The sequence below is a fragment of the Clavispora lusitaniae genome (genome assembly GCF_014636115.1).
Source record: "Clavispora lusitaniae strain FDAARGOS_655 chromosome Unknown tig00002663_pilon, whole genome shotgun sequence".
Taxonomy (NCBI): Eukaryota; Fungi; Ascomycota; class Pichiomycetes; order Serinales; family Metschnikowiaceae; genus Clavispora; species Clavispora lusitaniae.
The window spans coordinates 1432931-1460569 of NW_027093982.1; the positions used below are offsets into that span (position 1 = coordinate 1432931).

Genomic DNA, 27639 nt, shown 5'->3' on the forward strand with positions numbered 1-27639 from the left:
TTTTGACACAGACGATAGTGCTAATTCGATTTTCAGTAGTCTCTCCACTGCCCAATTTCTGTCTTACAAGCTTTTGCCCATTTTATAGCCCCTTAAGTTTTCATGGGGCCCTTGCCCAAATGTCCAGACTTCGATGGTGTGCATGTATGTCGGTGGAGCGTTTAGAGCTGCATCTTTACCAAAGGAAGAATAGGTCCAAATGCCGATAGCTGTCGGAAGGTAAACTCGGCCACCAACAAACAGAAGCAGGAACAAGAGAAGTGTAAGAGCAATCCGATGTCAAAAATCGTAGCCAAATTTTCACACTACATGGTAACATGGCCGTGACGCCTTTATTCAAGTATGCGGGTAGTATATGCACCCGCCGCGCGCCAGAAAATTCAACCTTCGCTCCCTGGCTCGTTTTTCCGACCTCCAGTGTCTTTTGTCTTGAGCTTCTCATTCCGTTGTCTCACTCATCTAGGCACCAGAACTGTGCATTATCATTTGTGGTCACCAATTTTTCTATATTTCATCCTTTAGGAACAGTTTGCAGCTTTAACTTTCGGCCTCGTGCGGCCTTAGTTCAATCATCAACTAGACACAACAACCGCTAGCTCCCGCTCAAACACGTATACCAATTCCATTTTGACACTTGGTGAGGAAAAAAAAATTAATCAAAAGAAACTTCTAATCACCACTCGCATTTCCATTTAGCATAGCCCTGCTACGTGAAAAGATGGATATCAATATGAATTCCATGCAAGCCATGCCCTACAATCAGGCCATGGTTCAACCACAGTTCCAGCCACAGCTAAATGGACCACAGCAACAGCAACAGCAGCAGCAGCTACAGCCTCAACCACAACATCAGCAAATTCTGGCTCGCAACGTGGCCCAGGGCTCTCCTCCTTATTATGCCGGGCAGTTTCCCCAGAGAATGGCTAATGTGGTTCCAAACGGCGGTCATCAACAAATGATGGCTGCTGCCGCTGCTGCTGCCGTAGCAGCTGCTGCGGGCCAAGGGCAGCTGCCGCCCATGCGAGCTCGCAGGACTCATGTGCCTACTCAATATATGGGATCTGTTCCAGAGGGTGGAAAACTTCCTCAGGAAGCTGCAGCGTTCCAGCCAGCGCAACCCTTTAAGGTACAGCAGATGCATCCACAAATCATGCTTAAGCGGCAACAGCAGCAACAACAGCAGCAACAGCAACAGCAGCAGCAGCAACAACAACAACAACAGCAGCAGCAGCAACAACAGCAACAACAGCATCCACAACAGCATCCTCAGCATCATCCGCAACAACAACCACAGCCACAGCAACTGTCTTCACAACAGGCACCACTACAACAGCCTCCTCAACCCCAGAACCCTCAGCCGCAACCTCAACAACAGCAGCGTCGACCTCCTATTCAGCGGCCCCAGAGTGCACAGCCTTATCAGGATGTCCCCAAGGGCGATCGGGCCGGTCCCTCTCCTGGTGCAAACGGCCAAAAGAATCCTCTTAGCGCAGCCCAGAATGAAATTAATGCAAAAATCTACAAACGCAACTTGGGCAACGCGGGTGTGATGCGAATCTTGGATTTGATAGATCTCGTATCGAATGAACTGAGGGAAAACCTCTCCAGCATAGACTTCTGGAACCGTCTCGTCTACAGCTATTTTTCGTCCACATCTGTGATGCGTTTTACTACTACCGGTGCGACAGTAAACCAACCTATGACAGGATTACTAGAGGGTTTTGCACATGGCCTGGAGCCGTATCTGTACGAGCTCAATGCAGCAACAGCACCGCGGTTTCTTTTGGCAGTTGTGTTGGCCCAAAATGTGGCTACGCACCAAGTGACGCTTCCGGGAATAAAGTTCCAAGTGATGAATAACGGGTCACTATTTATTGTTTCACGACTTCAAGCACTTATAACATATTTGGATGGGTCTGTGGGTAATTTACAAGGAACTTGCCGCATTCTCCTCAGCAGAGATTTCCGAATTGAATGGCTTGATTGCCGGTGTCTTAACTACCAGAGCTCCATCACTATGCGGGCGCTCGAAACACACTGGGCTTCATTTGATAATACGCTGGGAGGCAACTTTGTCGAGTCACTAAGTAAAAATAGTGAATCGGTGAGAGCAGCATCGAACTCAGGTATTCATCCGAATGCTATGCGAGTCATGCAACTCGGGAGTCTCATGTCATACTTGAAGCCTCTTATGCTGTTTGCAGCAGCTAATAACCATGCGTCACCTCTTCTGGCGCTCGAGAAGTATATTGCGCTGGGTGCAAATTCTCGGAATGGCAACGGTGCCGTGTCAAGTCCATCACCTCGGACAGTGGCAGCAGACGAACCGAAGGCTCCAAAAAAACGTCGTACTTCGTCCTCCCTTGAAAGCCCGATGGTGTCAGGCAGCAAGTCTTGACCCTTGGGTCCTTTATCTATCTCATTATATTTAATCGCATACCAATCACGAATCGAGACATGGACCAATTTTATGGTGCCTTTTTCTTATCTTAACAACGCTGTAATGATAGACTGCTCGCCTGCACATATTTGCAATTATGTAGTATCGCGCGTCTTGTAGATACTGTTCTTCGTGATCTACGAATGCACATATGGCCGTTTCAGGCACCCCAAAACTGACTCTACTTTCGAACCTAGCACGTCCACTTCAAGAAATTATCCGCCCGCTGTCATTAAAAGACTATGTGGGACAAGAGCATCTCATTGATAGCGATGACGGCGCTATATCCAGCTTTCTCACTTTAGGCATTCTTCCTTCTATGATTCTTTACGGGCCTCCAGGTGTGGGCAAAACTACATTAGCACATATTCTAGCGGCCGAAACCAATCATGTGTTTCTTGAGCTCTCAGCTACAGATTCAACTATTGGAGATATGAGAGAAATCCTGCAAGCAATTAGACAAGAGAACGGAAAACGGGATCGCCTGGGAGATTTGCATTTGAAAGTAGTTGTCTTCATCGACGAGATCCATCGTTTCTCCACTACGCAGCAAGATTTTCTTCTACCGTTCGTAGAGGCCGGAGACTTTGTATTCATTGGTGCTACTACTGTGAACCCCGAGAAAAGAATCCGCCGTGCCATTCTCTCTCGTTGTCAGCTTTTCCTGTTGCGAAAACTTGACATTCAACACATTGTGAAAGTTCTCCAGAAGGCATCACTCCATGAAAATATCCGGCGCAAAAAGTTGAAAGGGCTCAAGTTCATCCAATACAGTACAGAGGCTTTTCAATTGGTGGCCTCGTATGCTAACGGCGATACGCGAAGCGCAATCAACTTCATTGAACTCATCAGTTCTCGTATGGAAGGAGATGATTGGTTGCTTAGTGAGAACGAGTATAAAAAACCTGTGGATATACATGTCGTTCAGGAAACCATTAATTCATTGACAAAAGTTCGGCTTGGTTTACAGCACCAGGAGAATGAACCAATTGTGGCTGCATTATTCGATAGCATGAATGGAGGTTTATCGGCTTCGAGTATCCTTCCTCTGAAAGGAGATTATGTTCTTTGGAAGCATGAAGACAATACCTTCTTCGTTCGAATAAAACTCAACGCAGTTACTTTTGCAGTATCTGATCTAGAAAGCGATATAGATGATGTGCAATTTGGTAGCGCATGCAAGGAGAAAATAATATCTCAAAATGGTTCAAGTAAGGGTATGGAGCCGTGGGTGGAACATGTCGATTTCTCAGATGATAGTGATACGGAGCCAGGTCCCGTTTACTCTGATGATGACGAACGTTTTGTTCCATTAAGTACTCGCATTTCTTATTCGAAACACAGAAAACTCACCTCAGTGCATTTGCTTCTTCAGCTTTTGAATAAAGGCGAGCAACCAATGTTTCTAGCCAAGCAGCTCATCTTGTACGCTTGTGCATATACCGATCCGGTGTGTTATGAGTTACCCAAATTATTTTCTACTAAAAAGTCTATGGAGAAGGCAAATGTTAATATTCTTGCACTTTTAAGCGACTGTGTACAGAGACTTTCAAACAGCCGAAAATTGCAAACGCCGTCATTAATTGAACAATCAAAGGCAATACGATCGTTTTTACAGTCCAATAACAGTATCGTTGAAGAAAATGTGATTCCTTGCGCCGATTTTCCTATCATTTATGACGAGGAACTTAAGTACAATTTACTACATGATGCAATGCATAAGCCTAAGGGTGATGATCTGCTTGACGATATCGTCATTGTTGATCATGTTGATGATCATTATACTATGGGATTTTAGATTAATTTAAGCATTTAGTTAAGCCATTTATTCAACTTGTGTATTTCAAAGATCTCTTACAGGACTATAGTACAAGTTTTCGTGAGAGAATTATGCAGGTTACAACAGATGCTAGAAGAGGTGCCGAGTTCGACATATTAGTGTCCAGCATCCTCATCGTCCAAAGCAGCAAAAATATTGGATGCCATGGAGTCTGTTCTCTTTGAGTTTTCTCTTGGAGACATGGTGGAAGTGGAAGCACTTTGCTCTGGGACCGGTCTGTTGGACTGAGATCTCGAGACAGACGTAAATCCTCTAGAGTCCTTAGTAGGCGCTCTTGGTTCCTTCCTATTGCCCCAAGATGAGCCACCTCTTGTGGAATTAGATCTGGAATCGCCACTGTTGTAGTTACCGCTATTGTAACCAGACTTATTTTGTCTTCTCTTCTCAGCCAGGGCCCTGCTATCTTCAATTCTCTTCAACTCAGCTTCATTGTGAATTTCTTTGATAGTCTTTGGACCAGCTTCCGACTTTATAGACTTCCAATTACTCTTTCTCAAATCTTGCAAGTCCATCAACATGAATCTGATTCTCGAGGAGATCTTGCAGTTATCCAAGATTTGTTGGATATTGTCGTAAATCATGTTCAATGCAGCCTTGTTTCTGTCCGAAGTTTCGAATCTTGGACCAACAGTCTTAATTAATTGTGCTAAGTTCTCCAACGCATCTTCCGATGGGTCAACGACATTCTTCGATTGGTCTCTCAAGCAATGCAAAATGACCTGATCGTTCAACATATTCAAAATGTACAAGTTACCAATGAATTTCACCAATCCAAGACCTCTTCTCTTGGCAGCAGCCATAGCATAGTATTCATCAGACATCATCTCTGGCTCCAATGGAGTACCATCGGGGTTAGTTGGAAGCTTGTCAACCCAACCCTTCTCATACTCAGATTGACATGTGGCCAACAAGATTCTTCTAGCCAAATCACCACCAGTGGCTGGCTCACCAGTCTTCGTTAAAGTGTTCACATCCTTAATGTCGTCAGAGATTTCCTTCAACATCTTTGCACAGAATTGGGCATAGACGGTAGACCAGTATGGCTCATCACAAGCCTTGGCAAATGTTAATGAAATGACCTGTTTAATGGTCTTGGCGTCCTCCTCCCAACGAGATTGTTTAGCAATCGTCAATAACTCTTCAGTGATTGGTTCGAACATTTCCAAAGTCAACTTGTTCAAAGCTGACTTTGTCTTTCTCTCAACATCTTCTTCATCCAACATGATCGAGCCATCTGGTGCAGTCTTAACTTCATCCTTCTTAACTCTAGATCTTGGAACCCATCTATTAGCACTTGGAACCAAAGGTTTGACTTCTTCAGCTGGTTTATCGTCCTCGCGGTCTCTAGAATCCTTTCCTCTCTTCGATTGGTTTCTGTTTCTGAGAGATTTGTCTCTTGGGCCACCAGCATTAGAGCCTCCTCTTCTCTTTGAGCCGCTTCTAGAATTCTGTCTTCCGTCAAACTGACCTGGTCTGCCCGACATAGAGCCGAATCTTCCTTGCATTTGGTTGCCAAATTTGTTGGAGTTCATACGTTGAGAACCAGAAGATGATCTCTTACCGGCCACAATACCTAAACCTTCAAGTTTTTCTTTCCATGCGTCATCTATTGGGTATTGCACAACTTCACGGAATTGAAGCAAGAATTGTGGATCGTATCTGTATTTCTTTTCGCCAGCTTTCCATCTTGGGTCAACACCGGCCAATGGGTATGGGTAACTAAAAGAAAATGGGTCCTCGATAGGCTTAGCTTTTTCCAATCTGGAGAAGTACATAGAAAGATCGAAGACAGGCTCGCTACTCTCCTCGTGTTCAGGATCTGCGATTTCCTCATCCTCGTTTTGTGGTTGAGCGTCAGCCTCTCCATCATTTTCGTCAGCAACAGCAGTAGACTCCTCTTCTGGCTCTGCTTCCACTGTCTCTTCAGCTTCCTGGGTCTCAGCCTGTTCTTCAGCGAGAGGTTCTTGTTGTTCAACTGGAGCAGCACTTGCTGTGGCAGGTTCGACGTCTTTTTGTTGAGGCTCTTTGACATCCAATGGTTCTTCAACCACATCTGCCACCTCAACCGGTTCCTCCTTTGGTTTATCTGAAGTGGAATCTATAGGATTGGAAGATTCCTCTGGAGCTGTTTTCGTCGACTCTGTTGGTCCATTCTCAATGACAGGCTCCACAGGAGCAGATTCAGTTTGTGCAGGAACCTTAGCTTGTTCTTCAGGAGCTGGATGAGTTTCTTCAATTTGTTTAGGTTCTTCTGTGGTACTAGGTGCAGCAGCTTCGACAACGGCGGGCTTTTCCTCTTTCTTCTCAGCAGTAACCGAAGAAGTAGGCACATCCTTGTTGGATGCGGAAGCTTCAGCCAAACGCTTCTCCTCTTCCTTCTTCAACTTGGCGAGACGGGCCTTCTCCAAAATTTTCTTTCTGAACTCTTCGGCAACCTCATTAGACTTGCTCGAAGCAGGGGCTGGAGCGGCAGCTGGAGTGGAAACGGATGATGCAGAAGTAGGGTTGGCAGCCTTTGGAAATGGTGCGTGTTCAGCATCCACGGCTGGAGAAGATGATGCAACGGAAGAGTGAGATGGGCCAGGGGAGGAAGCGGCCAGAGCCTTTTTCTTCTCCTCTAAATCAACCTGGCGACCATCTTTGTCTGTAATCTTGACTTTCGCGGGCGTTGGCGATGTTGTGGCCGCATAAGGTTGCATTGGAGAATGCAGTCCCAGTTGTGGCTGGTAGTTAGGCATGTTGTTCATGTTAGGCACCATTCCGTTACCGAATGCATATGCGTAGTAGTAGGTACCATACATGTTAGGAGGGTATCCGTAGTTTGCCGGCGAATACTGGCTGTTATGGTTTCCTGCCTTTTGGTTGTAGTTGCGGTTTTTGTAGTATCTACCGTTGGAGTTGCCCGAGTAATGCTGCCTATTGTTAGGGTTGGCATTAGCGCCTGCGGCTGGGGCCTTCCCAGACGGATCATTAGGGGTGGTCGCGGCGGCGTTGGTGTGTTTGTTGTGAGGCTTGTTCTGCGTGCCTGGCGTGTGATGCTGTGGTTGCTGAGACGCATTTTGGCCCTCGGCGGACAGCAGTGGCAATGGCTGCTGTTCCATAGGCGGTTCTGTTTTATCAGCCATTATTGGAGAGTTAGATCCAGGAAGGTCTAACGGGGGATGGAAATGAAGCGGTGCTGATGACAGACTCCTGAGATTTTATATATGGATATATATAAAAGGGAACTTTGGATTGTTGGCGAGATGACGTCCTAGCTTGCAAACAATTAACCCAATAACTAGATGCAAGAGGATCGAAGATGGACGCTCAACAAAGGTTTCTCCACGGAATAAAGGTGAGAAAGGTGGTCTAGCGAGAAAAGTGAGGTTCCTAGGGAGCGAGAAAAATACCACCCATGTAAAATTTTTCAAACAACTAGTGGGCGCGGCACGACCGTTCACCGTTACGATTCTAGTGGCAGAATATAATGAGGCAATTAGAGGTCACGTTTTCAGTCGTTTAAGGTCTGGGTGTTGGCAGGTGGCAATTCTTTTTGGTCATTACATAGACGTCGTCTTGCGTTTACTGTGGGATACGGGATCGCATTTAAATTTAAAAAGGCACATTCTCTGTTGTAGCTTGTCACATCAATGCGATATGTCGATCTTGTTTGTTATATGTAAGTTGCACGGTGAAGTGTATGTACGAAGCTTAATTGATAGATGCAATGATCTATACTTCAATGGCTTTGGGCAATTCATGTTTGTCTGTGGGTGACCGTAGCCTGCAACGGAAGAACAATTCTGCGGACTCGTGCCCATTCGATCACGAAAACTAGAATGGCAAAAACGCTCTAATCAAGAGCCCCGCAATACAGAGTAAGAATGACCATATAATTATCTTCTCCTTTGTAGACTCAATCTGATAGCAGCTGATCAAAATGTCGTGGTGGGTAGCCTTCTCTGAACACAAGTCACTTTTCTGGTCAATGCACCATTCCTTGGTGCACAAACCACATCTTCCAATTTCGGATATAAACTGCAGCTCACCGCATTGACACTTGCAATACTGCTGATAACATGTTACTAAGCTAAGGCAACATGTCAAGACAAGCAAGCTAACTTTCATACGGATAGTAATGATTCGTACAAAAGACCCATACACCGCAACAAAAGCGTACCGACATGAAATCTTTACGAATTTTTGGAAGTCCCAAAGGAATAGAAGAGGCTAAAAAAAACTACATGGATAATAAGATCGTTGTTTCTCTTGTACCTTTAGTGCTATTGTTCCCTCTTTTCAAGTATTTTATTTCTTTTTTCATATGCTTCTCGAATGCTCCTCTTGTCATGTATGTGGTCCGTGGTCTGTTGTCTCAGAATTATGCGTAGTCCAACATGGCAGTACCCCATAAAAAGAAATCTATAAGAACATCATGATTCTCTCTAGCATATCAGAAACACATTTGTGAGTCTATTAGCGTATCACGATTGGTTTTACTTCGATCATTTATACCTTCTTAGTGTTGGTTGCTTGCCTGCAGTTCAGTGTTGGTCGTGTGCGTGCCATAATCCATGGGAGGCGAACCAGACCATAGACGCTCAAATTGTGAAGCGATTCAAGAACAAGAGAATGGCCGCTGTCGACACCCCATATGTCCACGAAGGTGGTATCAAGCCATACTTTGCCCAGCAAATACAGGATACTGAGATCAAAATCCAAACAACGACGCAGAACTTGCGAAGATTGGAGGCCCAGCGTAACAAGTTGAACACCAAAGTGCGCCAGCTAAAGGACGAGTTAAGACTTCTTCAAGAGCCTGGTTCTTACGTTGGAGAAGTGGTGAAGGTCATGGGACTTAAGAAAGTGCTTGTGAAAGTCAATCCCGAAGGAAAGTATATCGTGAATGTGACCAAGGATATTGACATTAAGAAGTTGACGCCATCGTTACGAGTGTGTCTTAAATCGGACTCCTACGATTTGCACAAGATCTTGCCCAACAAGGTGGACCCATTAGTGTCTTTGATGATGGTTGAAAAAGTCCCAGACTCTACCTACGACATGGTTGGAGGTTTGGACAAGCAAATTAAAGAAATTAAAGAAGTGATTGAGTTGCCTGTCAAACATCCAGAACTTTTCGAGAGTTTGGGTATTGCCCAACCTAAAGGTGTGATTTTGTACGGACCACCAGGTACAGGGAAAACGCTTTTGGCTCGTTCGGTTGCTCATCATACAGACTGTAAATTCATTCGAGTTTCGGGATCAGAGTTGGTGCAAAAATACATTGGTGAAGGTTCTAGAATGGTGCGTGAACTTTTCGTGATGGCTAGGGAGCATGCGCCATCCATTATTTTCATGGATGAAGTGGATTCCATTGGTTCTTCAAGAGTGGAAGGCTCCTCGGGAGGAGATTCTGAAGTTCAAAGAACCATGTTGGAATTGCTCAACCAGTTGGATGGTTTTGAGAGCTCTAAAGATATCAAGATCATCATGGCCACAAACAGATTGGACATCTTGGACCCTGCATTGTTGAGACCTGGCAGAATCGACAGGAAAATCGAGTTCCCAGCACCTACTGTGGCTGCCAGAGCAGACATTTTGAAAATCCATTCGAGGTCGATGAACTTGACTAGAGGTATAAACATGAGAAAGATTGCTGAGAAGATGAATGGGTGCTCTGGTGCTGATGTGAAGGGTGTATGCACGGAAGCAGGCATGTACGCTTTGAGAGAAAGAAGAATCCACGTGACACAAGAGGATTTCGAGCTTGCTGTGGCCAAGGTCATGTCTAAAAATGATGAAGGTGCAGTGTCCTTGGCCAAGCTTTTTAAGTAAGTTTCAAGAAATTAATAGATGGAGAATTCCACTTGCTTCTTGTACATATTGTGCGCGCGCATTTTACACGTAATTAAATTTGACACACACAGAGGCTGAATCCATAATCATTTTTCCCATTCGAGAAGGCTTAAATTAGCACAAGTGCATCTTCTGACCTCTATTGCAACAAGACACATTATAAGTCGGTCCTTTAGTACATGAATCTCTCGATGAGAACCTTTGTTCTATCTTTCATCTTGTTATGTGCCACTGCATGGGCTCAAGAATCTTTGTCTCTACGTATTCGTGAGACGCAAGACCTATTGCTAAGCCAAGGCCCTACAAGCTCGGTCCTAGATCTGTATGACTCGCTAGTCGCAGATATAGAACTGGCGGAAGAAAAACTTGATATGGCTGTAATTGCTCAGGTGTACTATAAAAAGGCATTGGTGGAACTCAGCTTGAGCAAAATTCTGCCTGCGGTATCCGACTTAATCAAAACATTAGATTACGATCCTACCTTGGCGCCTGCATCTCTGAAACTCCTTGAACTATTGTTGGAGAGAGGTCAATTTGGCGAAATCAGACTGCGGTTTTCTACAAAAGATGCACCAGATGTCTTTGCAAAAATGGATATGTGGACTCAGCAGTATGAAAAGGTGGAACAATATCTTGCTGATAAATCCAGAATGAGCCCAGAAGAATGTTTAGAAGTTGTCAATCAATATTTGATCCCGGTTACACCTCTTTTTCACTCCGTTTATAATCTTCATTTGCAGTGCAGCAAAAAGCGAGTTGCAACTCTCTTGGGAAAAGATGGGGATTCTGCTGATTTATACTTTAAGGATATCATTGGCGACTATTCCAAGATTTTAAAGTTGCAACCACAAAAGAATCTAGAGCTCTACAATGAATTTGCCCAATACGCATTATTTACTGAGAATTTGTTTCTGGAAAGTTGGAATGTCGTGAAAAGCTGCTTGCGTATCAATAACGACTTCAAATCATGTGCTGATCTTCTGAAGACTTTTTCAAGGCTTCAAGGAATATTTAAACCATTGGAAGAGTATTCACAGGTGTCTGAAATGTTGTACTTTGTAAAGGAAGATCTCAGAGACAAAGTGGAGGCTCTTGAAATGGATGATCTTGATTACAAAGACATTTACAATATTTTTGAGAGCCCAGTTAAACTTCCCAAGAGAGAGGCAGCCAAACTACCTCGTTCAGTAAAATCATCCTATGACTACCTCATTTGGAAGGCGCAGCAATTTGCGCAGTCTGAATTCCATGACCAGACCACTTCTTCGGCTTTGAAATTTGTTCAAGACCTTAACAAATTTGCCTGTGAGGCTGGAGTTCGGAGTGGGCACGCTAAAAATAAGTTTTGCAAATTGGTCAACGAGAATGAAGGCCTTTTTTTGCCTAAGCACTTGGCCAAGATTGATGAACTTTTGCAAAAGAATAAATTTAGCGAGGCAAAAGAGCTCTTGTTGAAATTCAATAAAAATGTGCGCAGAACAGCTTTGTTCAAAGAGAGGTGGCTGGCTATTGAAAGATTCCAACAGCGCCAGCAACATCAGCACCAGCAACAACAATTCCATAGACAGCAGCAACAAAGGCAAAGACAACGACAACAACGTCATGAACCACAGCATCAGCATGATCCGAGCAAAGATTATTACAAGATCTTAGATATTCCAAAGGATGCTGACGAGAAAACGATCAAAAAAGGCTACAGAACACAGACCCTCAAATATCATCCTGACAAGTATAAAGGGAAGGATCTTTCCGAAAAGGAGATTGAAACTAAAATGCAAGAAATCAATGAAGCTTATGAGGTTTTATCTAACCCCCAATCAAAGGCTGATTACGATAACCGTAATCACAGACCTCAAGGGTCTGGCAGACATGGTCTGCGTAATAACGGCGGGCGGGAATTCGTGAACGTTCAATTCAACCCACAAGACTTCTTCAGACAGCAGGGCTTCCATTTTGAGTTCTAAATTGTTCTTCTGTGGCATATATAGATATTACATTGCCATTAAAGGGTAGGGCATTGGTATACAAAAGTTACTTTCTGGTTTTCTTGTAGTGACTATGACTCACTTTCTTTGCTGAAGTTTTCGTTTTTCGCCTCGTAATGAAGAGGCTCGATAGTACATACGAGGATGTACTGTACATTTCTGAAGCTGCAGGTTAGCCGTTGCGGAAGTACGAGATAAAGAGGCTAAAAGGTGCTGAATAAAAGTCATGGTAGCAGACCAGATAATATATATACTGTCCAATAGTTGTAATGATAGGTTGCTATAAAATAGCGAGAACCAGATTAGGCACTGCCAAAATCGAGAAACAGGATGGCTAGTCAATGGACTCCAGGGTTATAACTAACCTACTGTATACGACTGGTCTCTCTTGACGAGCATAATACTGTGGCTCTGGAGTCGGTCAACTATGCGATTACAGAAACTAGGTGAACACTCATCTTGGCGGCACTACAACAAAATTTCGAGTGAAACAGACGCCAAAGGAACAGTAAAAGACAGTATAGCATAAAACGAACGTGTATGCACGCGAGTGAAAGTAGCTACCATTCGTTCAAAACCGTTGTAATAACAAGATGTACGGATGTGCCGTATCTATAAAGTGCGCTTACTTCTCTTGTCCGCCCAACACAAAACCAACCACAGTCTAAATTTCAGATGAGGTTAGCTGCGACCACGTTGCTTGCCATTTTGGGCACGGTCAATTCATTGCCCGTGGGAATTGAGTCTGTTATTGAAAAATCGCAAGATGTTCTTGCCATTGGCGACCAGGTCAAGTCTTTCCCTTTTCCTTGGCCTCACTGGGGTAAGCCAGAGATTGACACGGAAAAATTGCAATCTGATATCACGGAAGAGGGTTTGAGAGAGAGGGCTGAAAAGCTTTACTCCATTGCAAAAGCTTCGACCGACGAATTCGGACATCCGACTAGAGTCATCGGCTCTCCAGGTCACTGGGGTACTGTGAACTACATTTTGCAAGAGATGGAGAAAATGAGTGACTATTACTCTGTGGACGTGCAACACTTTGACGCTGTTTACGGGAAAGTCAACTCTTACTCTCTTTTGATTGACGGTGTAGAACCAAAGTCCTTGCTGGCTTTTTCCTTGACCCCACCTACTCCACATAAGGCTCCGGTCCACGGGAACTTGGTTTTAGTAGAGAACTTCGGCTGTGACATCTCCGACTTCCCTGCAAACATCACCAAGGGTAACATTGTTTTGATTGGAAGAGGTGAATGCGCTTTTGGTGTGAAGTCTGTCAATGCAGGCAAAGCCGGCGCTGTTGGTGCTATCATTTACGATGAGGACGCTCCTTTGCACGGCACTTTGGGTGAACCTACTGGTGACGAAGTACCAACTGTTTCTATTAGCAAGAAAGACGCCCAACACTACATCGACGTTTTGTCCAAAAAACCACACCATCAGTTCGAAACTACTTTGTTTGTGGACTCGTACGTTAAGACCATTAACACCATCAACGTGATTGCTGAAACCAGAGGAGGTGACCACAACAATGTGGTTTCTTTGGGCGCACATTCTGATTCCGTCACTGAAGGTCCAGGTATCAATGATGATGGTTCTGGTACAATTTCTTTGCTTGAAGTTGCTAAACACTTGTCCAAGTACAAGGTCAAGAACGCAGTTCGCTTTGCTTGGTGGGCTGCCGAGGAAGAGGGACTTTTGGGCTCATACGCTTATGCTAACTCTCTCAGCGACGAGGAGAACCAAAAGATTCGTCTTTTCATGGATTACGACATGATGGCTTCTCCAAACTACGAGTACCAAGTTTACGATGCTAACAACGAAGACCACCCAGATGGATCAGGCGATTTGAAGGACCTCTACATTGACTGGTACCTTGCACATGGTTACAACTACACATTGGTTCCATTCGATGGAAGAAGCGACTACGTGGGCTTCATCGACGTTGGTATTCCAGCTGGAGGTATTGCCACTGGTGCTGAAGGAGTCAAGACCAAGAAAGGCGCAAAGAAGTTTGGTGGAGAGGCCGGAAAATGGTTTGACCCATGTTATCATCAGCTTTGCGATGACTTGAAGAACCCAGACTACGAAGCTTGGGTTGTCAATACGAAGTTGATTGCTCACTCTGTTGCCACTTACGCCAAGAGCTTTGATGGATTCCCAGAAAGAGATGTCAAGAACGTGGCCTCAATTTCTTCTGTCAAGCCTAGCGACACTTTCAAGTACAGGGGCTCGAAACTCATTATCTAAGTATGCTGAAAAGGTTCTGGTATGGAAATGGTTGATAATGATTGATAACTCATTTCTCCAGATTACTGGATTCATAGAAACATTTCGAGCTTCTGCCAAGTTCCAGGTACTGAAAGAAGCTTTGCTTCTAGACTTGAAAAGAAAATGCACACTAGTGTTGAAGAAATTCATTGCTACAAATAGGTGAATTGTAGGACAGTAGAACCGATTTTCAGAATATCTGCATGTTTATACTGTATAATGCTGTCATATTGCCTTTGAAGTCCCCACGAAACGAGACTTATCGCGTGAAGGTCGATTGGAATGCATGCAAACTTATTCAAATGCATTGGGGAAACTAAACCGCTTTGGGGTAATATTTCTGCCACAAATATTCTTGTTTTGACTGGTATTTAAGTGTTATCTGTATATGGACGCATAATAGAGCGGATTCCTGCAGCCACGGTTATCTGTAGTAAACTGCGCGGAAATGCAAGACTGATAAGAAGCTTGCCTTGTCTATCTAAACACAATGAAAGCCCTTCTGATGAAGGTGAGAAAAGTGAAAAATTAAAGCATAGAAGCAGGCAATAAATCTTAACGCATCGAAAAACCTGTCTACTGCAAGTGTGGGGGCAGAGAGCGTGGGGGATAGCTCCTCCACGGACTATATGCACGCACCGTTCTCGCGAGTATATAAGGAGAGCAGCATTCCGGTTATAAATGGCCATCCGCAGCGGTTTGAGATCGATTTTCTGTATTCATCATGCCTGCAATCAAACCAAAAGTCCTCAGACTTGGTCCTTGGGACCACAGCAAGAAGCAATGGGCCGAATTGGCTAAGGTTGCTGACATTATTGATTGTGACTCAAAGAACAGAGAGCAATTCATCAAGGACTTGCAAGGCAAGTATTCGGACGTGACCAACATTGCCCGTACTTTCTCTTCCATTAGTCAGACGGGTCGTTTTGATGCCGAGCTTGTTTCTAAGTTGCCCAAGTCCGTCTTGTCTGTGGCCCACTGTGGTGCAGGATACGATCAAGTTGATCCGCAAGCATTGACAGACCGTAACATCCAGTTGTCGAACGTCACCACTCCGGTTGAAGCACCTACCGCGTTGACCGCGGTCTACTTAACTTTGGCAGCCATGCGAAACTTCCAGGCGGGCCATGACGCCATGGTTGAAGGCAAATGGCCTTCGCAGAAATGTGCCGGAGCTCAGGTGGGCTGGGACCCGCAGGGCAAGATAGTTGGAATTTTGGGCATGGGTGGCATTGGTCGGGCTATTCGTGACCGTTTGAGGCCATTTGGCTTTGAGAAGATCATTTACTATAACCGGTCTCGTTTGAGTGCCGACTTGGAGGAAGATGCAGAGTATGTGTCTCTCGAAGAGTTATACTCACAAAGTGATGTGATCATGGTGAGTGTGCCATTGAATGCGAACACCCGCCACATGATCGATGCTGACACCATCAGCAGTATGAAGGACGGTGTCATTATTGTGAATACAGCGCGTGGTGCTGTCATTGACGAGGCGGCTATAACTGAGGCATTAAAGAAGGGCAAGGTCGGCGCCTTTGGTTCTGACGTTTTCGAGCATGAGCCAGAAGTAGCAGAGGAGTTGCGTAAAATGCACAATGTGGTTTCTTTGCCTCACATGGGCACTCATACTTACCAAGCCATGGAAAACTTAGAGATATGGGTTGTGGACAATCTCCGTACTTATTTTGAGACAGGAAAAGTGAAGACCATTGTTCCTGAACAGCTGAAAGTGGACTTTGGTCACCTGCCTATGCTCTAACGGTTTAGTGATAGAACATGTCTAGTGCAAGCATATAGCTAGTTTGAGATATCTAATGCAGGGACATACTTAGTTCAAGAAAATTCCAGCGGGAAAAGCATACCCGTGTGACTAGGCCAGAACTTGGTCTGATTATGTAACGATGTTTGGAGAGACGTTCAGCCCAATGCAGGGAAGTCCGTGGTCGGAGTGCGGGCGATAAGAGAGTGCAATAAGAGAACGCTGAGGCCCAAGTTTTGGCCTATATTTATATGAATATGAGTTCCATTTACTTGTAGTTGAGAAAAGACAAAGAAAACTTGTATGAGGCGGTCTTTCTTAATTGAACGCACTGCTTCGGGATGAAGCCGACACAATCTCCGACCTCTGTTATATAAAGTCTCATTCGAGACCACAAACAATTAATAAGCAAAAATACAAGAACACGCATAGAGTGAGATGAGTAAAGATCTTTGGGTCTAGGCTCCTCATCTGGAACAAAAGCATTTCAGATTGGTCACCATTACTAAACAAAATTTCGCTAGCTTGGGGTATGGTCCATCTTGAGTGCCAGCAACACCTCGCACGGCTTTTCTGTGCACGGCCGCACTGAAAAATTCTCGGGTCCGACGAGCCGACTCTCCATCTTTCCGCCAGAGTACTCCCTCTGGGTCAATTATTTCTCTGCTTGTGCAAAACTTTCTAGCGCCACTGGTCTATCTTGCAAACATCTGCTATCTGTTGCTGTTTTTCTCTTTGTCGTTGGCATTATTATTCTTCTTCTGATTCTACCATCCAACCATGGCAGACCATCCCCACCAACTTGGGGCTGACACACTTGAAGTGGACTACGAGGCGCTTCCAGAAGATGCCAGCATCATCGCCCATCTCTCTGCTGGTGCCTTTGCTGGTATCATGGAACACACAGTGATGTATCCTATCGACTCAATCAAAACCCGAATGCAGATTATAGCATCAGGCCAGGCGTCGAGCCGTTCTGTGATTTCGTCCATCAGCCGCATTAGCTCGAGTGAAGGTGCCTATGCTTTGTGGCGTGGTGTTTCTTCTGTCGTGATGGGCGCAGGTCCAGCACATGCCGTGTACTTTTCTGTTTTCGAAGCAACCAAAACCATGTTGGTCAATCGCCTAACAAACTCTTCTTCCACCAAAATCGTCACTGACGAGAGCCATCCGTTGATTGCTTCTGGAGCTGGAATTGCTGCTACTATCGCCTCTGATGCTTTGATGACGCCGTTTGATGTGTTGAAACAGAGAATGCAGGTGGGCAATGAGGCGAAAGCATCTTCAGTCAAACTTCTTCTGACTGCACTTTCCATCTATAAGACAGAGGGTGCCAGTGCATTCTTCATCTCTTACCCAACAACTTTGTTTACAAATATCCCGTTTGCTGCGCTCAACTTTGGTTTCTACGAGTACTGTTCGTCATTGTTGAACCCTGAAAATACTTATAACCCATACTACCACTGTGTTTCTGGTGGAATTGCTGGAGGAATTGCTGCAGCCTTGACCAATCCCTTTGACTGTATAAAAACCGCTTTGCAAACAAGAGGCATTTCAACCAATGAGTCATTACGAAACGTCAATGGTTTTAGCAGCGCTGCAAGAGCTTTATACAGACATGGTGGCTTTGGTGCCTTTATGCGAGGATTGAAACCCCGGATCATATTTAATGTGCCTAGCACTGCCATTTCGTGGACCGCTTACGAGATGGCCAAGGAGGTATTGTTAAGAGATTAGGATTGCGGACATGTGTATTGGTTGTATGGCAACGGCCTAGTGTATATATGCGTTGCTGGACATGTAATAAACGGATACGGCAAATTTTCTCTCAGTGGTGGTTTTTTCAAGTATAGGCACATTGTCTACTATCCATTACATTGCATACGAAACAACATTTACCTATATGTATATTTCTGATGTATTTACCAACGCCATCACTCGTTATCCATGTTTCGAAAGCTTTTGTGCCACGAAGGAGAACATCACGCAACTGCCCAAAAATCCCAACAAGTTGAAGAAGGCACTTCGTGAGTATGACCGCTCCTCCTCCTCGGTTCGGAACGACGAAAAAATCCGCCGGATACTAGCTACAATCATCTGATGACTCTTGTGGTAGAAATTGTTCGCACTCATATTCGCGCATCTGAGTCAGCACCTCTGTTCCAGAATCTGCGTCAATCTGTGTCAAATCCGCACACAAGAAGGGCCTCCCAAGAAATAGCAGCAGAACACAAGAACAAAAATGCAATAAAAAAAAATGCAATAAAAAGATGCAATAAAAAGATGCAATAAAAAAATGCCCATACGAACAAACAAAAACAATAAACTCATTCTAAAAAGAAAACCTGACTTCTAGCAATGATCGGTATCGGGTGCCAGGGCCGCAAATTGCACTCAACAGCCTCTCCACATTGTGAGAGACCAACCATCCGCGCCGCCTCCCATGCAAGCATAGCCTGCTGAATTTCTGATGGCGACGCCCGGCGGAAATATTTCCGCCCAGGAAGCTCTCAGGAGCATTTTTTCGCCCCGCGCGCCCCGAAAGACGCACGGGGAGGGATGGGGCGAACCACCGAATTTCCCACCCGCACTGGGCCGTTAGGACCAGTGCCCCAGGCGAGATTCGCACCGGAGCACTTTTTGTAGGCGGGTATTTGCGGCATGCTACAAGTAAGGTTCAGACGGTCGTGCCAAAGGCGCAACCATCCACAAAAATTGCATTAATATCGTCAACCGATGCTGAACAACGAATTCAGTCGTTGATAGAGTTCTTTAACACCGAGTTATTAAAACATAAGGAAATAATACAAATGGTATATGTGATATCATAGATTCATTTGGTTGAGTAATTTTTTTCTAATCGAGATCAGGCATGAGTTAGAAGAGGAGGGAAATTAGAACATGTTTTCGTCTACATTTACCCGCATACTCCATGATCTAGTGATTTCGCATTTTTTCCATTTTTCCTGTCTTTCATCACACAACACGATGATTGTAACTGGCGTATACCAAAGTGTCTTTCCAGTTCTAAAATCTCGCCATTTTAGATGAGTGTAGAATGGCCTGACTTGTGTACTCATAATGGCTTCCCAATACGGTAGGTGATAAGCGCTCCGGTAGTCGATTGCCGACGAGAGTGCGAATAAATAAAGAGGCTTTCGCAATCTCCTTCAGCAAGACAAATGTCAACCTATACTGTCATAGGGTAAGTACTGCTTAAGGTTTCTGTGTCCTAATAAATTGCTAACATATCTTCCAGGGCCGGAATTGTCGGCTTATACACAGCGTATCAGCTTCTTGAAAATGGGGTGGACCCTTCACATATCAAGGTGATCGCGGAATTCATGCCAGGAGATGAGTCCATCAATTATACATCCCCTTACGCTGGAGGAAACTTTTCATGTATCACGGGCGACGATGCTCCTACTTTGCAATATGACAAATTCACCTACCAGAACTTAGGTGCCTTGCAAAGGAAATTAGGAGGACCTGAATGTGGATTGGACCGTTTCCCCTCCAGTGAGTACTGGGATGAACAGCCTTCTCAAGCAAAAATTTCTTCCTTGAAATCCTACTTGAGTGACTATCAAGAAGTGCCCTCTGCTCAATTGCCTCATGGGGTAGCTTTTGGAATCAAATTCACTACGTGGAACTTCAACTGTCCAAAATTCTTGAAAGCACTCCAACAGTATTTGAAACGTCAGGGTGTCAATTTCGAGAAGCGAAAGATTACCCATGTGTCCCAGGCTTTTGCTCATGGAACCAAGGTCGTGTTCAATTGCACCGGTATTGGTGCAAGGAAACTAGGAGGTGTTGAAGACACAAACGTGTATCCTACTCGTGGCCAAGTCGTTGTGGTTAAAGCACCCCACATTAAAGAAAACGCGATGAGGTGGGGAGCGGACTATGCGACATACATCATTAAACGGCCTTATTCACATGACCAGTTAATTCTTGGGGGCTTTCTTCAAAAGGACGATTGGACTGCAGATACTTTACAAGACCAGACGGATGATATCTTGCAAAGAACAACCAAGTTGTTACCTAAGATTTTGGCTGCTAATCCAGGAGGTCCAAACTTTTCTGACTTGGAGATTCTTCGTGTTGCAGCAGGCTTGCGCCCAAGCAGACATGGTGGCGCCAGAATCGAAAAAACAGTTTCAGAAGGTAAAGTGCTCGTGCACAATTATGGAGCTAGTGGCTACGGTTATCAGGCTGGTTTAGGTATGGCAGCGAAGGCTGTAGGCTTAGCTCTTGGTAGATCGAAGCTATAAATTGCTTTTTCAGCGACGGTCCTCCTCTTACTGTTTGCAAGTAGGTAAACAAAGAAATATTCGAAGAGCAGATATAATAAAAATAATCATGAATGAAAAAAAAAAAAAAAAAAAAAAAAAAAAAATAGAAGTAGGCAAATACTAAGAAAGTAGTCATTCAAATAGAAAAAAATATAACGACCCCGGTGAGGATCGAACTCACGATCTCAAGATTAACAGTCTTACGCCTTAGCCAGCTTGGCCACGGAGTCGTTGTTACTGCGAAAATTTCTCAATTTAATATGGCCTACATGGGTTAGGAGCATCTCAATCATTTGCTTATCGATGGAAGTTATAGTAACTGTAACAGTAATATCAACCGCGAACATTATCAACATCGGAAACGCTCTGTTAAGCTTTCCCTTTTTCAAAACACCCATCTAATTAAAGAAGATGGGGTAGCAATCAATAATGATTACAAATTTCTTCATCAGCTTCTGCATGTGTTCGAAGCATCTTATTTTATCCTATTCAAGTAAAAAATAATTTCATCGTAACCATACAATACACGCTATTGTTCGTTACGAAGGTTCGCGAGATTTAGTCCAACGCAGATTCCATCGAAATTTTGACTTCAAGCTTCGCTAAAAACACACTCGAAAATGATGTTCGGTTTACGAATGTTTTGATTGAACCTTATTCTTGGTCAATTCAAGATACGTACTACAAGAACATTATCGTATCATTTGTTTGTTATTGAAAGTGAAATATGCAGTTTTATACCTGCAGGATTGATGTCGGCAGGATAATCATCTCCAATATCCATAAACATCTACTATAATACAGAAGCAAGCCTCTGGATGTACGGGAATACTAGTACTCAGTTCCTCAAATTGCTTGAATCTTCTAGTTGATACCCCTGCGTTTTCCTTGTTGGAGGTGCCCTATACCCAAACGCGCTGACCTCAGAGTCTTCACCAGAAGTACCAAAACATAACATTTACACACTCGTTTTCTGCAAATAACAACTATTGATGTCTAAATTTGACCCTCCTGAGAAAAAGGCTAGACATGCCGCTGTCTCAAGGCACTTTCACATATTCTGTTCGGCAATCGGCTCCTTTCTTTTCCTTGTCCTGCTCCTCTTCGGAGCTATAATTTACCACATCCGGGATCTTGTTTCTGGAAGGGAGAAGCAAAATGCTCCCAAAAAGGATAACTCTGTTTCCAATTACACAGTAAGAGAACCGTTTCCTGATATGAAGAACTTGAAGGTCACGAAAGACTTGAGGTATTATGCCCTTCAACTAGGTCTAGATTTGGAAGAGTATCAAATTATCACCAAAGATGGGTACGGTCTTTCATTGCATCGGCTCATCGATCCGAAGGATACTGAAGAGAAGAGAAACAATAGAAAACCGTGCTTATTGCAACATGGTCTTCTCCTGTGTTCCGGGGCATGGTTGACTCCAGGGCAAAACTCCCTTCCGTTTTACTTCCTTGAGCAAGGTTACGACGTGTGGATGGGAAATAATCGGTGTGGATTTGAGCCTAAACATGAACACTATAGTGGAAATCTCATGCACAATGAAGAATTTTGGGACTGGGATATTCGGTCTCTTGCCTCGTTCGACTTACCTTGTATTATGGATAATGTTCTTCTGCATAAACCGAATCACGATAAGCTCGTCTTAGTTGGACATCTGCAAGGCTGTACCCAATCCTTCCTTATGCTTAGGAACAGCAAGTTTACTGAATACCATAAGAAGATAGAAAAATTCTTTGCATTGGCACCAGCTATTTTTCCCGGATCTATGTTCCATGACAGAACTTTCATTAAGTTTATTCACAATAGAAGCCCCAGAGCTTATGACGCAATTTTCGGTATTTGCTGTTTCATGAAGATCTTGGGAACCACTAGAAAATTAATCGGCACTACTAGGCTCTTTGCGACGCTTTCATACCAAATGTTCAAATACCTTTTTGGGTGGGGAATCAATAACTGCCATCCTGATAAAAAACTACTTCGCATTCAGTTTCTTTTCAATGTGAGTTATGTGTCGCTGAGGCTCATGTCTTGGTGGCTTTCATACCTGGTTGAAGAGGGTTTCTCCAATCAACTTCAGCCGAAAGAAGCTTTTCAAACAGGATTGAACTATGCATTCACACCTGTGAATAGCAATGAGAATGTTTTGGTAGTGGATGCTGATGAAGCAGATATACCACATTCTGAAGCTAGTGCCACTGAACAAGAAAAAAGTTCTGAACCTCAGGGAAATTCCGCTGATCTTGAAAAGAGCTCTCCAGATAAAAAGGTGATTCCTAAACCTTTGACAAAGACGGTCCCATTAACTGATGACTCTAAAACTTTTTTCCCATACAAAGAAACTTGGTTTGATTTTAACGATCCAGAGGAACTTGTTCCAATGGTTTTGTTCATCGCAGGCCTGGACTTTTTGGTGGATGGAGAAAGATTAGCTACGCATATGTGCCATTATGAGAGACATTTTTACAAAGAAGGTGAGAATTTGAAGGTTGTTCGTATACCTGAGTTCAATCACCTTGATGTTATCTGGTCACTGAATGTCATTGGCCAAATTGGTATGGTCATTGAAGAAGAGTTGAAGTCCTCTGTATAAAAATACAATAATAATTATTTGAATACTGTTTATTAAGTAGCTTCTACTGTCTGCTCTGCCTATTTTTGACTTGTCTATCAGCCAATTCAAGAGCATGAATCACCGATTCCCAGAAGAATGGCCTGTTAACATTCATACCAATATATATCCCATTCTTTTCGTGTTTTAATGGATCCAAATCTCCATTTACAATGACGGTTTTACCCAGATCATTTCCCCCAACAACGACTTCAACGTTTCGCTGGAGATAATGGAAATCACAAACTGTCGCAATGTGAGAAAGGGAGGGCTCCTCTCTTGCCAACATAGCTATCAATAGGAAAACAGCTAGTGGATCATGAACAGGCGGTCCAGCAATACCATCGTAACACTCCTTATAGTGTTCGAAATAGAATGCAATGATTTTCGAGAACATGTCCCTCGTACTTGACGCCTCAATCCCACTACCACGGATTGCTTCTCTGACACTTGGAGTAGCCAAAACTGTATGGGTAAGATTCAATGGCGTCAAAATTATCTTATTTGCCAATCCAGGCTCTTTGAAAACCACATCGGCAGCATGCGGATCACAGTAGATGTTGAATTCTGCTGTCGGGGTGATGTTTCCGGTGCCAATAGCGCCTCCCATGATGGATACATATCTGATTTTATCGCACACTTCCGGATATTTGGTAATAAGTTTAGCAAAGTTCGTGAGGGCTCCGGTGCAAACGACACAAATCTGTTCCGCATGGGACAAAATAGCCTGCCTCATTGCTTCTAAGTATCCCATGTCCGAGGAAACTTCGATTCTTGGTTTCTTAGGCAAAGTTGCCCCACCAATTCCAGTTATTCCGTGCACAGATTCCGCATGAATTGGTTTTATGGCTAAGGGCTTTTCTGAGCCAACATAAACCTTGATCTCATCTTGCTTGAATTCTAGCACATCTAATAATGCCACCGCGTTATGAGTTGTTTTTTCGAGCAGGACATTGCCGTGAACAGTCGAAATCCCCAAAAGATCGAAGTATGGCAGAAAGGCTGCTAGCAAGATGGCAAAAACGTCATCATTTCCCGGGTCACAATCTAGCCATAATGGTATTTTGGCACCTTCAGAGTTGCTGTATAAGTGCATCTATTTCTGTTGATTGAAAAATCACTTGAAGTGTTCAATAGGAAATACTATCAAGGGTATAAATAGATTATTTTGAAGCGGGGTTGTGAGATGCGGTGCCGTTTTTTGACACAAAGGTCATTAACGAAAATAAGAACTAACCTGCAGCATTCAATGCAACGCCAATTCGCGGTTGCAGTCCTACTTGAATCTGAGATTCTTCGCGGTTGCAGTCCTACTTGAATCTGAGATTCTTCAATGTCAAAAGAAAGACAGACTTCCAATTGAGTGAGTTACCTTATTACTACGTAAAAAAATTTCGCTCATAGTTTACATACATTACTATTGCCATGATTTCTATCTCTAAAGTGCACAAAAGTGGTATGCCAATTGCCAATTACAAATCAGCACCCTCTTCTTCAACTGGAACAACAAAAGCCCCCGCCAAGAACAAAGCCGGTTCATCGATATTGTGATGTTGGTAACTCAAAACACCAACTCCGCCAGCATCTAACATAAACTGCGGATTCTTATTGAGAGGTTTTCCAATCCATCTTGCAGCAAAGCATCTCAATATGTGGCCGTGTCCAACTACAATAATGTCACACGCCTCATTTTTCTCTAATGCCTGCTTATGCAATTTCCTGATTTCGCTGATCACATTGTCCACTCTCTTTGTAACTTGGAGATGGTTTTCTCCAGATTCACATCCATACTCCCATATGTTCCACACTTGCCCATCCTTGTCGAGGCCCCTCAGCTTACGTAAATCAAGAATCTGGCTTGTAAGAAGGCCCTCATAATCGCCATATTCCCATTCCCTCAAGTCGTTGTTTTCAATCACTGGAATTTTCTCACTTCCATCAGCACCTTCCAACAACAATTTGACAGTTTGCTTCGCTCTCGTACGAGGCGAAGTGAAGACATACTTCAAATTTTTAGGCTTAATCAATTGAAAGGGGGAGTCTCCTATCAAATGCTTTCCAGTATTTTCCATTTGCTTCACCCCAAATGGGGTGAGTTCCAAGTCAGTGATGGAAGTGTATTGGCCCGATTTCGACCATTCTGTTTGGCCATGACGAACGAAGATCACTCTAGGCGTTGGTGCTTTCATTTTTTATAGGGCAATCTTTCTGGGAAGAGAGTTATAACTTTGTTTTTCCGAATCACTCCGAGATGAATTAGTAGCAGGCGCATAGTGCATCATGTGACAAAATATCAATATACTACAGCGCACACAAAGATACTTGGCAGGGATCATGAACAAGCATTTCGTGAATGAAACTTTGTAAAAACACTAAGAACCCCAAGAAATATAAATGACGAAACAATGAATGAAAACTAAGGCTCTCCTCCAGAACAATTTGCTTCAGGTGTACGGGTGTTTTGTAATAGAAACGAGAAAACTGCGTCACTGATGTAATGCCCAACCAATGTCTCTGAAAGCTCAAATCACCGAAAAGATCATTTCCCTTTTAAAAACCCTTCCAAAGGAACAAATCAAGCACTATGCTTCGTTTAAGGATGTGCAGTTGGAGAGGTTCCAGAATAAAGACTTGATGGATTCAGTGAGTGAGGAAGATTTGAAATTGCAATACATCTCCTTAAGAGACTTGGTCAACGACAAGTACAAGAACTACTACAAGCTTGATGATAAATTATTGAAGCCAAAGGGCAATCCTCAGTACTACGAGCGTCTTTTAGCTGACCTCAGAGGAGAAAAGAAGGAAACCTTGGGCACAGCCATCCGGACAGTCGTTTTTGGAAAGTGAACAGCTTCTGTATTTATAGTTCTTGTGTATAGTATGAATAATGAATCTTTCAAAGGAATACTATGTACGTATGATCTACAGAACAAATCAAATACTCAAGGTGAGAAGGGTCTTGAACAGGGCAGGTCCAGCTGAGAGAACATATCAAAAGAGATGTTCTGTCGAGAAACAGAATACTTTCTCCGAGACGTCTTTCTAATTATACCTAGAAAAAGATCGATAAAGCGGATTGGTCGGCTTCAACTTGTAGCACCGAGATTAACGTCCGTCAATGTTACTAAAGTTCACAAGCGTTCCACTTAGCACACCATGAAATGCAAATAAAGAAGTGTATTTTTCATGTGTAAGAATCATATTTATTAGCACGAATCACCATTTTTGGTTGAGAGAGAATGAATGAGAATATTCTATGACCGATTGAGAGTTCCGTATCGGAATCGCATCGTCATTCTATACCATACTACTGAAAGCGCAGGTATTTCCTTCCTATCGAAGAACGTCGGGTGCAGCAGAATGTCGTTTTTGGCAAGGTCCCGACCTGTCCAGTTGGCAGTGTCATTATTAGCACTAATTTTGGTTGTCTACTTTTTGTTCTTCAGCAAGAAAGGCGATGATGCATATTCTCCGGAGCAAATCAACGATATGTTTCAGAACAAAGATCGGGACGTACTGGTCAAAAAGGTGGAGCTCCGAAACCTAGAGCTCCTGCCTCCCTACTTGGAAAAGACAACGTTGAAATCTGCCAACTGGCAGTGGGCCGGTGATATAATATACAAAAATGACGAATACGTGAGATTAACGTCTGCCCGTCAACATCAAGTTGGAAATATGTTCTCGAAAATGCCAATTCAGGCTGAATCCTTCGAGATGGAATTAACTTTCCACATTCACAGTGAATCAAAAGCATCATTAGTAGCTGATGGATTGGCGATTTGGATAGTGGACAAACCGTCGCCCATCGGAGAAGTCTTTGGTGCAGCAAACAGGTTTAATGGTTTGGGTATCTTCATTGACACATACAAAAATGGAGCAAAAAGAAAATTTCCGTACATCAATGTGATGTTGGGTGACGGTCAGACAAGGTACGATAAATCTATCGATGGAGTAGATACAGAGCTAGCTGGATGTACCGCTCATTCTCTTTTGAACCCACTGTCGGGTCAAAGCCGCATGCGGTTAATATATACCAGAAATGGTTACTTATCGGTGGATTTCAATTATAACCCTCATTTTTCTGACGACTGGCACAACTGCTTCACTTTAACAGACATCAAACTCCCTCCAGTCAAGTATTTGGGATTCTCTGCTGAAACCGGAGACTTGACTGAGAATGTTGATCTTATCACAAATAAGGTTTTTGCCTTATTCAATCCAGAAAACGAGGAATTTGTTGACTCGGTTGAACTGCTTGAGAATATGATTAAGGAGGAACCAAACAAGGGTTCTCCGTCCAGAAATCAACACAAAAAAAGGAAATCCTTGGTTAGATTGAAAAAGTCTGAGGAAAGAATTAAACAAGCTGCGAGACAAAGAAGATTGGAGAAGTATGGAGATCCCGAGGCGACATTTGTACGTCGGTGGATTCGACGGTTCCTCACTTTCCTTAAACTTATTATCTACGCGAGTATTTTTGCTTTAATCGTGTGGGTAGCGGCAATAATTTACCGTGTACAGAAACAAAAGAAGAAGTCTAGAATTGGTGGACTTTTGGACTGATAAATTTATTGAACGTGCTGGTAGTCTTCCAAC

General features: G+C 43.6%; 14 protein-coding genes and 1 non-coding gene across 15 annotated transcripts; 11 read left to right on the top strand and 4 right to left on the bottom strand. All coding sequences in view use genetic code 12, as the record gives it.

Moving 5' to 3' along the window:
• Positions 1–718: 718 nt before the first annotated feature.
• Positions 719–2398, top strand: MFG1 (Mfg1p; the record flags this gene model as incomplete). The annotated part of the gene is made up of 1 exon (XM_002617044.1): positions 719–2398. The coding sequence occupies one exon, from the start codon at positions 719–721 to the stop codon at positions 2396–2398; it is 1680 nt and encodes a 559-aa protein (XP_002617090.1).
• Positions 2399–2591: 193 nt separating this feature from the next.
• Positions 2592–4238, top strand: FOB63_005267 (uncharacterized protein; the record flags this gene model as incomplete). Its single annotated transcript, XM_002617043.1, has 1 exon — positions 2592–4238. One exon carries the CDS (start codon positions 2592–2594, stop codon positions 4236–4238), a length of 1647 nt encoding a protein of 548 aa, XP_002617089.1.
• A 137-nt stretch (positions 4239–4375) lies between these two features.
• TIF4631 (translation initiation factor eIF4G) lies at positions 4376–7405 on the bottom strand (the record flags this gene model as incomplete). Its single annotated transcript, XM_002617041.2, has 1 exon — positions 4376–7405. One exon carries the CDS (start codon positions 7403–7405, stop codon positions 4376–4378), a length of 3030 nt encoding a protein of 1009 aa, XP_002617087.2.
• A 1489-nt stretch (positions 7406–8894) lies between these two features.
• On the top strand, positions 8895–10097 carry RPT6 (proteasome regulatory particle base subunit; the record flags this gene model as incomplete). The annotated part of the gene is made up of 1 exon (XM_002617040.2): positions 8895–10097. One exon carries the CDS (start codon positions 8895–8897, stop codon positions 10095–10097), a length of 1203 nt encoding a protein of 400 aa, XP_002617086.2.
• Positions 10098–10297: 200 nt separating this feature from the next.
• JEM1 (Jem1p) lies at positions 10298–12082 on the top strand (the record flags this gene model as incomplete). Its single annotated transcript, XM_002617039.1, has 1 exon — positions 10298–12082. The coding sequence occupies one exon, from the start codon at positions 10298–10300 to the stop codon at positions 12080–12082; it is 1785 nt and encodes a 594-aa protein (XP_002617085.1).
• A 696-nt stretch (positions 12083–12778) lies between these two features.
• Positions 12779–14353, top strand: APE3 (Ape3p; the record flags this gene model as incomplete). Its single annotated transcript, XM_002617038.1, has 1 exon — positions 12779–14353. One exon carries the CDS (start codon positions 12779–12781, stop codon positions 14351–14353), a length of 1575 nt encoding a protein of 524 aa, XP_002617084.1.
• A 745-nt stretch (positions 14354–15098) lies between these two features.
• Positions 15099–16133, top strand: GOR1 (uncharacterized protein; the record flags this gene model as incomplete). Its single annotated transcript, XM_002617037.1, has 1 exon — positions 15099–16133. One exon carries the CDS (start codon positions 15099–15101, stop codon positions 16131–16133), a length of 1035 nt encoding a protein of 344 aa, XP_002617083.1.
• A 780-nt stretch (positions 16134–16913) lies between these two features.
• On the top strand, positions 16914–17870 carry MRS4 (Fe(2+) transporter; the record flags this gene model as incomplete). Its single annotated transcript, XM_002617036.1, has 1 exon — positions 16914–17870. The coding sequence occupies one exon, from the start codon at positions 16914–16916 to the stop codon at positions 17868–17870; it is 957 nt and encodes a 318-aa protein (XP_002617082.1).
• A 1607-nt stretch (positions 17871–19477) lies between these two features.
• IFG3 (Ifg3p) lies at positions 19478–20407 on the top strand (the record flags this gene model as incomplete). The annotated part of the gene is made up of 1 exon (XM_002617035.1): positions 19478–20407. The coding sequence occupies one exon, from the start codon at positions 19478–19480 to the stop codon at positions 20405–20407; it is 930 nt and encodes a 309-aa protein (XP_002617081.1).
• Positions 20408–20584: 177 nt separating this feature from the next.
• FOB63_005689 lies at positions 20585–20658 on the bottom strand. The gene has a single exon. It is a non-coding gene; the product is annotated as a tRNA-Asn (tRNA).
• A 762-nt stretch (positions 20659–21420) lies between these two features.
• Positions 21421–23025, top strand: FOB63_005275 (sterol esterase; the record flags this gene model as incomplete). Its single annotated transcript, XM_002617034.1, has 1 exon — positions 21421–23025. One exon carries the CDS (start codon positions 21421–21423, stop codon positions 23023–23025), a length of 1605 nt encoding a protein of 534 aa, XP_002617080.1.
• A 43-nt stretch (positions 23026–23068) lies between these two features.
• Positions 23069–24139, bottom strand: FOB63_005276 (trifunctional uridine nucleosidase/nicotinamide riboside hydrolase/nicotinic acid riboside hydrolase; the record flags this gene model as incomplete). Its single annotated transcript, XM_002617033.1, has 1 exon — positions 23069–24139. The coding sequence occupies one exon, from the start codon at positions 24137–24139 to the stop codon at positions 23069–23071; it is 1071 nt and encodes a 356-aa protein (XP_002617079.1).
• A 376-nt stretch (positions 24140–24515) lies between these two features.
• FOB63_005277 (histidine phosphatase family protein) lies at positions 24516–25232 on the bottom strand (the record flags this gene model as incomplete). The annotated part of the gene is made up of 1 exon (XM_066102472.1): positions 24516–25232. One exon carries the CDS (start codon positions 25230–25232, stop codon positions 24516–24518), a length of 717 nt encoding a protein of 238 aa, XP_065958236.1.
• Positions 25233–25551: 319 nt separating this feature from the next.
• On the top strand, positions 25552–25890 carry FOB63_005278 (uncharacterized protein; the record flags this gene model as incomplete). Its single annotated transcript, XM_002617032.2, has 1 exon — positions 25552–25890. The coding sequence occupies one exon, from the start codon at positions 25552–25554 to the stop codon at positions 25888–25890; it is 339 nt and encodes a 112-aa protein (XP_002617078.2).
• A 396-nt stretch (positions 25891–26286) lies between these two features.
• FOB63_005279 (uncharacterized protein) lies at positions 26287–27606 on the top strand (the record flags this gene model as incomplete). The annotated part of the gene is made up of 1 exon (XM_002617031.1): positions 26287–27606. One exon carries the CDS (start codon positions 26287–26289, stop codon positions 27604–27606), a length of 1320 nt encoding a protein of 439 aa, XP_002617077.1.
• Positions 27607–27639: the final 33 nt, after the last annotated feature.